This window comes from Doryrhamphus excisus, chromosome 12 (genome assembly GCF_030265055.1).
Source record: "Doryrhamphus excisus isolate RoL2022-K1 chromosome 12, RoL_Dexc_1.0, whole genome shotgun sequence".
Lineage (NCBI taxonomy): Eukaryota > Metazoa > Chordata > Actinopteri > Syngnathiformes > Syngnathidae > Doryrhamphus > Doryrhamphus excisus.
In genome coordinates this window covers 6,867,441-6,880,723 of record NC_080477.1, presented here as the reverse complement: position 1 = coordinate 6,880,723, position 13,283 = coordinate 6,867,441, and the positions used below count along the sequence as shown (strand labels likewise).

The 13,283-nt window shown below is 38.5% G+C and overlaps 1 protein-coding gene across 7 annotated transcripts in view; it reads right to left on the bottom strand.

The window, feature by feature from the left end:
• cbfa2t3 (CBFA2/RUNX1 partner transcriptional co-repressor 3) overlaps positions 1-9,705 on the bottom strand; it is a 68,991-nt gene extending 59,286 nt beyond the window's left edge. For all 7 annotated transcript variants that reach the window (XM_058088343.1, XM_058088345.1, XM_058088346.1 and 4 more), the window contains exon 1: positions 8,957-9,705. In XM_058088343.1, the coding sequence (XP_057944326.1) occupies positions 8,957-9,128 (172 nt within the window). In that variant the 5' untranslated portion in view covers positions 9,129-9,705. The remainder of the gene's footprint in view (positions 1-8,956) is intronic.
• Between the last annotated feature and the right edge of the window lie 3,578 nt (positions 9,706-13,283).

Genomic DNA, 13,283 nt, shown 5'->3' with positions numbered 1-13,283 from the left:
TTTATCTGTCCGTTGTGAGCGAATTTCCAATATATCCGAGTCCGATATATCCGAGGTTTACTGTACCACCTTACACCAATTAGAACTAATTACAGTAATAGGGGGTACACTGTGACGTTATTGGCGTTCCACATTAACATGACAATTCTTTTACTTTAATCATAACATATCTGATCAACCTCCATGTGCAATATTAAGGGCTCTAAATGCAATATACTAAGTTCTATGTGAAGTATTTCCATAATGCCTCATATTAACTCACTAGCAAAGATCTCAGTGTATAGACTGGTCATATATTTCATCTCGTTTCATATTATCTACATACTGTATTGTATATAACTCTGGGAAAAACTGTTGATTTTGTTAATACTTGGGTTGTTTATATTGTTTATTTTTCTATATTGTGTATTTTGTACTGCTTAACTGATTCTGTACTCTTGCTGCTGTGCAATACAAATTTCCCCACTGAGGGACGAATAAAGGCATATCTTAATCTTAATCTTAATTAACATATTTACAGTATTTACAATTACATTATTGACTTGGTTACATACATACATACATTTGAAGCTTCTTGTGCGTGCAGCAGCGCGTTCGTTCGTGTGTAGTCAAAACACTGCTAATGGTGAGGAGAGGGTAGCGGGAATATTTAAAAAAAAGTGGAAATACCTACATACGCTGTATGATCAGCGGAGACTCCTGGTAAAAAAAATGCACTTTAATAGATATTATTATACCTATTATATATTATATAATCACTTAGATGAATGAAAATTTTCACAGGCATAGTAGATAAATACAGTAGCTAGATGCTTCTATGGATCTATCTATGTAATAATAGATCCCGCTGGCAATGCCAATGATGATGGCTGGGTTTGCTTGACATATGAGGAAGAGTATCATTCATTCAATTTCTACTGCTTATCCTCACAAGGGTGCTGGAGCCTATCCCAGCTGTCTTTGGGGTACACCCTGGACTGGTTGCCAGCCAATCACAGGGCACCTATAGTCAAACAACCATTCACACTCACATTCATACCTATGGACAATTTGGAGTCAACCATTGATTAATTAATGTGGGAGGAAGCCCACGCATGCACGGGGAGAACATGCAAACTCCACACAGACATGGCCGAGGGTGGAATTGAACTCGGGTCTCCAAGATGTGAGGCCTGCGCGCTAACCACTCGTCCACCATGCAGCCATGAAGAGTATCACAAGTGGAAATTCTGAGCCTGGTGGCGTCATAATATGATATTAGATTACATTTGCTCCCATCACAAACTTTGGGTCATACCGATGATTTTTCTCATTTACAGTATGTCTTTATCGCTAACCATTTTCAATCTACAACGTTTTGAAATAGTAATATCAAAACTGAAAACAGCTCTAGCCCCTAAAGGGTTAAATACAACACTAATGCATTTGTTTTAGAGCTAACGAGGAAACATAATCATTTGTGTTATCTCATCATGTAGACATTTGGCATGAAAAGAAGATCAGCAGAATCTTGTATTTGCAGTTATTTCTTACACGCATACACATTTGCAAAGTTGTACTTGTCAGCAATCAGGCGAGTTCAGCGACAACAAAGCTCCAGTTGTCATGTCCTGACCCTTCTGAACTTGATTCAGTTTCCCACAGAATCAACTTCAGAATTATATTGGCCATAAATGTCCATAAATGACTGAATGGCTTTGCTCCAATACACTTATCAGATTGCCTCAATCAGTATCAATGCTGCAAAGCTCTCTGTTCAGTGGTTTCGGATCAGTACTCCCAGATATCAGTGAAGTCATATGTAAAACAAATGATCTAGATGGCGTTTGAATCCCAAGTTCACTTCTTTTAATCATTGTTTCCTTTGAAATCCTAAGTGATGTTTGTAAGGATAATTCATAATGCCGCCTACAGAGAACATACTAACTCCTTATTTCTAAAATCACAAATACTTCAACTTGCTGATATAGTTCATCTTCAAACAGCTAAAATAATGCATAAGGCTAAAAATAACCAATTACCTAAAAATGTCATCCAATACTTCTCTACAAGAGAGGAGAAATATGATCTCAGGGAAGAAGTACATTTGAAACACTTCTATGCTAGGACTACGTTAAAAAGCCATAGCATTTCAGTATGTGGAATCAAACTATGGAATGGATTGAGTAAGGACCTCAAACAATGCACAACGATGAGCCAATTCAAGAAACAATACAAGCAGTTGATGTTTGCTAAATACAAGGATGAAGAGTCTTGAACCAGTCATGATGTGCTATATATATCACTATATTGACACTTACTATGGTACCCATTATGTCATTGGATGCTCATATCACCTCGTACTTTGGTACGAGGTACATTATTAAAAAAAAAACAAACAAACCTTAAACTGTATTATGGAAAGCAGGAAGTGAACAAATGTAACAGTTACTGATTGTAAAAGTACCAGATGGAGGGGTAGGATTTAATAAGCTTTGCTTCTTCCTACTCCTTTTGGACATGTGGAACTGTGAACTGATTATGGGATGCACTCAATTGTAATCTGATGCATGTTCAAATGAAATTAAACCATTACCATTACCATTACCATTACCATTACCATTACCATTACCATTACCATTACCATTACCATTACCATTACCATTCATTTTGCTGTCTACATTCTGCTTTCCATTTGAAGAGTCACTGAAACACCCCTCGGATAAAAAGGAGTACAAGTACTGATGTAACACACGCACAGCATTATTTATGTTTGTTGTCAGCCGGTGATAGCGATTTGGCAAAGTTTAGCTCCAAACTTTGGCTATCATTCAACTTATAACCTGTAATAATAATGGTAATGGTAATGGTTTTATTTCATTTGAACATGCATCAGATTACAATTGAATGCATCCCATAATCAGTTCACAGTTCCACATGTCCAAAAGGAGTAGGAAGAAGCAAAGCTTATTAAATCCTACCCCTCCATCTGGTACTTTTACAATCAGTAACTGTTACATTTGTTCACTTCCTGCTTTCCAAAATACATTTTTTTAAATAATGTACCTCGTACCGAAGTACGAGGTGATATGAGCATCCAATGACATAATGTGTACCATAGTAAGTGTCAATATAGTGATATATATAGCACATCATGACTGGTTCAAGACTCTTTATCCTTGTATTTAGCAAACATCAACTGCTTGTATTGTTTCTTGAATTGGCTCATCGTTGTGCATTGTTTGAGGTCCTTACTCAATCCATTCCATAGTTTGATTCCACATACTGAAATGCTATGGCTTTTTAACGTAGTCCTAGCATAGAAGTGTTTCAAATTTATTGTATTCATAACTGTATATAACTGTAATAAAGTATTCTTTTTTTTCAAGCACTTTGGGTTTGTGACGCCCCCGTGTGAATTCTCATTCCCTTGCTTGGCTCGAACTGAAATAAGATCTGTGCAGTGATTGTTTTTTTTTTAGCAATCAGCACTCATAATGGCACTTCTCAAAAACATGAAGGAATAGACAGAAACCAAAAGTTTGTTCAAGCTGTTCTTTCAGCTTGGGGATTTTGGGAGGTCTTGTGATTGTCAATGTAAATTCCTGTTGTTAAATAGCAAGTGCGTGTTTGTGTATTTTCTATCGCTAAGCAACAGATGCGCAAACTGTCAAAGGAGGAAGTGACACCTGATTAAATCAAGTGTTGACTCAAGAGTCACATTGTCAGCCTGCTTGCGGCGGGAACCAGACTATAAAGTCCACAATTTACGGCTGAATACTCTCCCACACATGCATGGGAATCGCACGTTTATACTGTCCACGACAATTGGCGCACCTGTATGATCTTCAGTGATAATGACGCAATACATCACTACTTAATAGAAAGAAAGAAAATGCTCAGTTTGCATTGACACTGAGCTGTCTTTTCAAATATGGTAATTTTTCACACCTCTAAGTATTTTGCAGTTCAGTTCTACACCAACGCATAGTACAATCACAATGATTTAACGCATTTAATATATTGGTCGCGGCACGGTGGTCTAGGGGTTAGCGCACAGACCTCACAGCTAGGAGACCAGGGTTCAATTCCACCCTCGGGCATCTCTGTGTGGAGTTTGCATGTTCTCCCCGTGCATGCGTGGGTTTTCTCCGGGTACTCCGGTTTCCTCCCACATTCCAAAAACATGCTAGGTTAATTGGCGACTCCAAATTGTCCATAAGTATGAATGTGAGTGTGAATGGTTGTTTGTCTATATGTGCCCTGTGATTGGCTGGCGACCAGTCCAGGGTGTACCCCGCCTTACGCCCGAAGACAGCTGGGATAGGCTCCAGGACCCCTCCGCGACCCTCGTGAGGAAAAAGCGGTAGAAAATGAATGAATGAATGTAATATACACTGTAAAAAAAAACATGAAAAGCACAAGAAATATGTGAAGAACTACAAATGAACATTCTTATGTTGCTTCTTTTTAATGTCACAAACAAGCTGGGATAGGCTCCAGCACCCCCCGCGACCCTCGCGAGGAAAAAGCGGTAGAAAATGAATGAATGAATATATTGGTCTGGTAACATTATTGCATGGATCTTATTCAACTGTGCAGTTATGGCTGATGTTGATGAGCAGGTGAGTTTCTAATCAGTTTGCCAAATATAAACGAGTTCTAAGGTTTGTTTCAGGTGAAGTGTGTATGCCCGCGTGTGTATGCATGCATACGTTCCGACAGTTGGTGGTGCTGGCATGGGAGATAGTGAGTGGAGGGGGATGAGGCAGTGTATCAACTTGTGAACATCTGTTCCTCGCACAAACCACAAAGCTGGTGATGAGAAAATAGAGAGGATAACTCTCTCTCTCCACCCTCTCTACCCACCACTCTTTTTTTTTTTTTTTTTTTGCTCATACACACAAACACACACACGACACCTTGTCTCTCCTCCCACACATGCCCCTCACTGCTCTCTCCAGTTCCTTATGAATTCCATTTCTGTACTTCCCTCTAACAATATCATTTTCTTATAGTTCAATATCACTAGTAGAATATTTGTTGTTTTGTATTGTTTTTTGTGTTATCTGGTAAGGATGATAACTATGAGATGAGTTCATGGCATAAAATGTTTGCCTCGAGACGGGGTACACCCTGGACTGGTCGCCAGCCAATCACAGGGCACATATAGACAAACAACCATTCACACTCACATTCATACCTATGGACAATTTGGAGTCGCCAATTAACCTAGCATGTTTTTGGAATGTGGGAGGAAACCGGAATACTCGGAGAAAACCCACACATGCACGGAAGAACATGCAAACTCCACACAGAGATGGCCGAGGGTGCAATTGGTAATGGTAATGGTTTAATTTCATTTGAACATACATCAGATTACAATTGAGTGCATCCCATAATCAGTTCACAGTTCCACATGTCCAAAAGGAGTAGGAAGAAGCAAAGCTTATTAAATCCTACCCCTCCATCTGGTACTTTTACAATCAGTAACTGTTACATTTGTTCACTTCCTGCTTTCCATAATACAGTTTAAGGTTTATTTTTTGTTTTTGTTTTTTAATAATGCACCTGGGCGGCACGGCGGTCTAGTGGTTAGCGCAGACCTCACAGCTAGGGGACCAGGGTTCAATTCCACCCTCGGCCATCTCTGTGTGGAGTTTGCATGTTCTCCCCGTGCATGCGTGGGGTTTCTCCGGGTTCCTCCCACATTCCAAAAACATGCTAGGTTAATTGGCGACTCCAAATTGTCCATAGGTATGAATGTGAGTGTGAATGGTTGTTTGTCTATATGTGCCCTGTGATTGGCTGGCGACCAGTCCAGAGTGTACCCCGCCTCTCGCCCAAAGACAGCTGGGATAGGCTCCAGCACCCCCGCGACCCTCGTGAGGAAAAGCGGTAGAAAATGAATGAATGAATGAATGAATGAATGAAGATGAACTATATCAGCAAGTTCAAGTATTTGTGATTTTAGAAATAAGGAGTTAGTATGTTCTCAGGTCTCAACAAATTCATACATGTTGGCAGGTCTGCACTAATATTGACAAAGCCCCCCCCCCCCCCCAAAAAAACACCACCATTTGAGAAGCTCTGGTTTTGTGTGTGCAGGGTTTCATTACATTTGATATTCATACGAGCTCGGCTCTTTGATATAAAATAGGTTCGGACCTTCGCTGTGAAAATTTTGCACAAACGGCCTTTACTCAATTTTAATTGAAGACCCCTGCTGTGGAGGATGAGCACAGCCACCGAATGATGAAGTTGAGAGTAAAGCTGACATGAGGTGAGAATCTCTTTAGAGATTCACAGCACCTTTTCCCCTTAAAGATCCATGATTTAGTTTGTCTCCTTTTCTTCCCTTCTCCGTCTCTCCTATTGCCTTCCTTCCTCTATCTGGACCTGCTTAGGGGAGGGGAGAGGGGGGGCACTAGCGCAGGGTGGCAGTTCCTTATTGTGGAGCGTCTGTATATGTGTGTGTATGTGTGTGTGTTTGAGTGTGTGTGTGTGTGTCAGTATGCTGTTTGTGGCTGATAAGGCCCAGGGAGAAGAGCCAGCGTGCCGACATATTCTTACCACCGTGGTTATCGGCCGTCGCAGCTGTGCCTGAGCTCGGTGACATCTGCTCCCTCACAGGAAGCCTATGCTGCAGCTCATAACGCCTCACACACATACACACACACACACACATATACTGTACACACACACACACACAATGATGCACAGTTACAGGTAGACCTCCTTGAGACAATGCAGTGTTTACAGCTCACATTGACAATTTTTTGATTTCCTCAGTGTGTGTGTGTATGTATGTGTTGTGCACGTGTGAGATGACTGGATTGGAGCACTGACACCATAGTTCTACTGGCTTTTTTTTATCACTGAATTACAGAGGGGATGCTTATGACTAAGCCTAATTATAGAGGCCTTATCGGTGCAATGTTCACAAAGCTCATTACTGCCAAGAAATGGCAAGCGCTGCAGGTAATTCACTACGCTGGGTATTAGTCCTCTATCTGGCTTAGAGTTTCTACATATTCAGTCTATAAAATTAGGATTTTCATATCTGAATCTAATGGCACCTCTCTTCTCTCCAACCCTTTGCTGATTTAAGTGACTGTCATTTACTTCAAGGCATTACTTTGGCTTCTTTAAAAATCAATTACACTTTTCTCCTCCCTTCCTAGGACTCTTCCATGCATCTGTATGTATGCAAAATAGTCCATACATGCTTCATCTTGCCCTGTATACACCCTCATCACAATCACTATGGAGAACTTGAAGTACAACAGTGAGCAAAAAATTGGACAGTAATATTATGCAGTGTAGTTACGTTATTGACACAGTGTCGGAACTGAACTTGTATGTACTATACAGTAATCTGGCACGTGTAAATCAGGGGTGCACACACTTTTTCAGCATGCAAAAAGAGCTACCTCTTACCATAAAAAATATCGTTCCCTCACTCTATTATAATGTCATTTATCTTATGAGATTACATAGATTACATCACACTGCATGGAGACTAGCTACTGAGCCAGACATGCCATGGGTGAAATCAAATGAAAAAAAAAGGTTCCCCTCTCATTCCATGTGGAAGTGGTACGTTTTTGGCTAGCTCGGTAGCTTCCTCTGCTAGCAGTGACCATATGTTATGTGGCTGGAGTGATCCCGTAGCTTGTGCAATGCGGTATAAACAAAGAATAATGCGTGTGAAAGTGACTATAGGGGTGTTATTTCATGTCTATAGGGCTTTAATTTCTAACTAAGAGGGGGATTTGTGATACAGGCGCTCTTACAAAAAGACTAAATTACACCAAGTTTTTTTTATTAAAAAATAAATAAATAAATAAATAAAAATAAAAAAAGTGAATAAAAATAAATAAGTGAATAAAAATAAAATCAAAATAAAAATAAATAAGTGAATAAAAATAAAAATAAATAAGTGAATAAAAATAAATAAGTGAATAAAAATAAAAAAGTGAATAAAAATAAAAAAATGGATAAAATAAATAAGTGAATAAAAATAAATAAGTGAATAAAAATAAAAATAAAAATAAAAATAAAAATAAAAATAAAAATAAAAATAAAAATAAAAATAAAAATAAAAATAAAAATAAAAATAAAAATAAAAATAAAAATAAAAATAAAAATAAAAATAAAAATAAAAATAAAAATAAAAATAAATTACACCAAGCAAAAGTCAGTTTATTAATATCAAATCCTATTTTGAGGAGATACACTTAGGAGTGAGGACTGCTTATAAAACGTAACCCGACTCACATTCTCTATTAGTGGGAGAACAATCCAGCGCTTTATTTATTTACAATGATAGGAAGAGCTGACATTGAAGGATCAAATTGTGTTTGCAAGGGGTAGACTAACTTCACATTGCTTTTCATGTCATGTTCTTGCAGGTGTACGTTTCAATTTCATTGCTATATACCTGTATAGTGCATTTCTAGATGCGGATGCCCAGATCAGGAACTTCTGAGGAACAACATTAAAACTTTCATTTTCTTTTCCACCACATGACTTTATATTTACTTAAGAAATGACAAGCTCCTAAAATTCCAAGTGCACAGCAGAATAATTTGCTGTTGGAAGACATAGACACGTATGTTTCTATAAAAGTCTCCAGACCGTCTTTAAGCCATTTTACTCCTCAGGGTACAATTATGTACTCTGTTCTCACCTAGTCACATGGACTCAGAAAGCAAAGGATCATGTTAAACCACTCACTTTATGAAAGGTCACTGGAAGCCCACCTTTGATGTTCTTCCAGTCCACAAATAACAGACCCACTAACAAGACGAAGAAACCTTATGTTGCCCTTTCCGTATGCAGCACTGAAGCAACGCAAACTGATTATCCATCAATCACTCTCGCTTAATGAGCAAAATCTGACAGCAGACAAGCCCTCCATCACTCATGTCAACACACTGCCTAACATTCCGTAAAAAAAAAAAAGTGCTCCTACCTTCACTACATCTGTAGTGGACGCTTGCTGTTATCTTTGGATCGAGGCCTCTGCGACGGTCCTTAGCCTTCAGCTCTCTGCGGCTGACCAATGTCACCGTGGGGACATGGGCCAGATGTCCGGCTTTTAGGTTTGCCTTCTTATGGCGCTCCAGATGGACCTCAGCAGACATTTTCCCAACTGCTATGATGGGAACTATCTCACTTGTTTGCCAGCAGGTTTTTGCGGTCTGTCTGTCCACGAGGAGGGAAACGCTACGGCTCGTTAAAAGTTCCAAGTGGGGCAGCGAAGACTAATATAATAAACTGAAAACAAGAAAGTACTCTATAAAGCTTAACAATTTACAGCATGGTTGCCTATAACGTCTATTCCACAATGAAAAGATTTGGCGTGTATATTCCCATAAATGTCAATTTTTTCACAGTACAATTCACAGAATTATACCTTCCTGGAGAAATAAGATGTAATGTTCCGAAACGGGAAAACAAAGATTGGGTCCTCTTCTTCGTTTCATGTCTTTGCCAGTTTGGATACCAGTAGTAATATTCCTTGTTTCCTTTCACTGTATCTGCATGTTAGCTCTGATGTAGAACATCCAGCAATATTCAACCGAAAGTGTCCTCAAGATGAACGTAGCACATTTTGCACATACCGCTCCATCGTCTCTTCAGTTCACACGGTTTCTTCAGGTTCTTCAGCGTTAACATAAGCAATAAGTGTTAGTGTGTGTGTGTGACTGCGTTGGTGGCAGGTCAGTTAGTGTCACGACTCTATCTAAGGGGCTGTGCTGTCGTGTGAACCCTCCTCCTGCACTGTACCACTCTGACGCTCAAAAGAGAAGCATGCACTTGTGTGTCACGGTGTAGCAGTCCCAATCCCCGGGGAGGCCAACCAGCGAGGCTGGCTTCAGTAGATAGTTGCAGACAGCAGGACCTGAACCCCCATCTGGGCTTCCTCTGCAGGAACCAGCTGTGACTGCGGCCGGCAGTATCTTCTTCCCTTTTTTTTTTTTTACTACGTTGCCCTTCTTCTACAGCTTCCCCTGTGCCTGTGGACTCTTTCCCTTTCCACACCTGTCATGATAAGTTCTTAGTTCATCATTTTCTAATGTTTCTGTCTTATTAGTCCAGAAAGACTAATAAGAATAGAGTGGCTGACTTTATGCAAAGACAGCATATATATGAAGAGCTTGCAACCAAAAGGCGCTAAATCCAATTTTCACTAAATTGCATGTTTTTCATGAGTTTAATAGACCTCTGTCATGTGTATCCAAATCACATATTTTGGTCTTGAAATCATTTTAAAAAATATGAAAAAAAGTGATATGAAATTTATGCTTTCAACCAAAAGGCGCTATTTCCATTTCAGATTTCAACCAAAAGGAGCTAAATCCCTTTCTTTATTCTTTATTCTGATTGGCCCAAGTTTCCCATCTATTGATAATCTGACCAATCAGAGAGAAGAATACAATTGGCACTCCACATACAGAAAGCCAGGTGCGCATCCTGTTTTGTTTGTGTACATTAAGTACACGTATGATAGTTACAGTATGTTATGCAATTCAGGAGAACACAAATTGTGTTTTTACAGTATTCTGTAACATGGAAGGTTTTTTTACGCCATAAAAGGCATGTCTCTACCTTGACACCTCCAACTTTCATGAGAAACATTATTTTACTTGTACTAAAAACATACAATGTAAAGAGTTTGTAATGAGATGATTTTTGTCACTGTCACCTTCATGGTGCAGTCAAATATGAGCACTGCTTTTAATAACATTTTTATTAATTTAATTAATAATTATTATTTTGTATTGTATGTTGAGAATGGCTTCTGTGTTGTAATTATTTTATTAGCATAGCACATTAAAGCACCTTACATTCTTTTACAACAATGCCATTGAAGAAGTTAAAGGTGACTTCAAATTTATTTCAGCCAAAAGGCGCTAAATCCATCATTTCAGCCAAAAGGCGCTAAATCCGAAAAAAAATATATTAAAAAAATATATAAAATACATGGTGTGTGCAGGATTTTTATAGCATGCATTTTTATGACCTATATTGATAGCTCTTTCATTTGCAATATAGACTTGATGACCAAATAGATTGATATGTGCGTAATTAAAAATCATTGATTTTCTCGAAATCAGTCAAAATGGATTTAGCGCCTTTTGGTTGCAAGCTCTTCATATAAAGGTTGCATCAAAAAACACAATTATTGAATTTTGATATGGCTGGGTAAGTGTTCCAATATATGTAGAAACAACACATACAAAATATTTTTCCAATACATGATTATTAAGGGGTGCCACCATACATGTGTTTTTGTGGAATAAAGTAGTGAACATTGCTCAATGGTGGCCATGAATTGTTATTTAAATATGTTACTATTGAAAAAAAATGCAAAAAAATACAAATAAAATAAAAAAACAAAGTGTTTAAACTTTATATGTATGTCAAATATCCATCACTGCTATATAAAATTCAGGGTAAGGCCGTGTGAACATGTCCCATTTACTGCCATTCATTTTGTCTATAGGACAAATGAATGGAGAATCTTGAAAGTTGAATTCTGAGAAATAGCCAATCTGCCCAAAGAAAAAACAAATATATTTACTTTAATAACCCTATAGAAAATTATGCTGTATAGAAGTTCATTGTACTCAACATTTCCAGGTCAACTTCTTGGCAATTAGACTAGAAATTGCACATTTTCCGAAATTTTACAAAAGTTTATGTGTGAGGTGGCACCCCTAAATCTCAATGGATTTCCTCAAAACTTTGCAAAAGACATTTTTATGTTCATTAGAAAATAATGAAATGCCAGCCAAATTGATATTATGAAATTAAAATTTCCCATTCAAATTTGATGCACCCTAATATATATATATATATATATATATATATATATATATATATATATATATATATATATATATATATATATATATATATATATATATATATATATACTATATAAAAGTGGACAAAGGCATCATAACTGATATGGGTATACTGACTGCTTTGTTTAAGGCAAAGGTAAAACATTGCTGCAGTGTTATTATGGGCGGTTATAGGACAACCTTGGCAGTTTCTAAACTTGAGGCGCTCTTGCTAGGTGCTAGCATGCTAGCCGTTAGCATTTAAGTTCATTTACTCATGTCTAAAGGCAAATACACACATGGCATGATGTAGGGATGTTATTGGACAACTTTAGCACTTTCTAAACTTGAGACCGTCTTTCTAGGTGCTAGCATGATGACTGTTAGCATGTTAGCATTTTAGCTAATTGACTCATGTCTAAAGGCAAATACACACATGGCATGATGTGGGGACACTATGGGACTGCCACAAACTTTTCGGGACCTGAGGCTGTCATGCTAGGTGCTAGCATGGTAGCCGTTAGCATGTTAGCATTTAAGTTAATTTACGAATGTCTAAAGGCAAACAGACACATGGCATGATGTGGGGACACTATGGGACTGCATCAACCTTTTCGGTACTTGAGGCTTTCTTGCTAGGTGCTAGCGCGGTAGCCGTTGGCACACCCGGCCCGAGGTTCACAGCACAGGTGGCAAGCCCATCAAAATTTCCGCGGGAATTTTCTAGTTGGAATTAAAGTTACCGAAGTAAAATGAAAGGTAATCCTCTATAGACAGCTGAAAGGTGGTCTAATGTGAAACTGCAGTTACACTATAGCTATCAGTCTCTCGACCTTTCACCTCCCGTGACAATGACACATACACTTACACACAAACGCACACACACACACACACACACACACACACACACACACACACACTGCAGCAAGCTTCTGTTGGAGCAAGTTGTGTGCTGATGAGAGAAGTGAGAAGGGATGGGACCGCATGATGTGCCAAATGCCTGCTTGAAACCAGATGGTCATCAGCAGAGAGGAAGTGAGAGAACGGGTGTGGGGGGGAGAGACAGTATGAGAACGAGAGAGAGGGAAGGGAATCTTGGGTATTTTTTTTTTTTTTATCCACGACCAAACTTATGGAATTTCCCAGATCATGTATGTACATTTTGTATGGTTGTCACTATTAAAGGTGCTGTTCCTCTTCAGCTCCAAACTACACCTTTTTAACCAAAATATATAATAATATCACCACTGCAAATAGTTGCAAATAGTGATTTAAAGGAAGCATTAAACAAATGTCTTTTTTGTCACAATTGGAATTCAAACAAAATCTCAAATAGCATATACAGCTTTCATCCACCATTGTCTGGCAAATGTCCATAGTGCATTTCAGTTTCAGTTAAGCGACAGACAATTTTTGTGTAAGTTTTGTGTTTTGTGTCTATTTTCA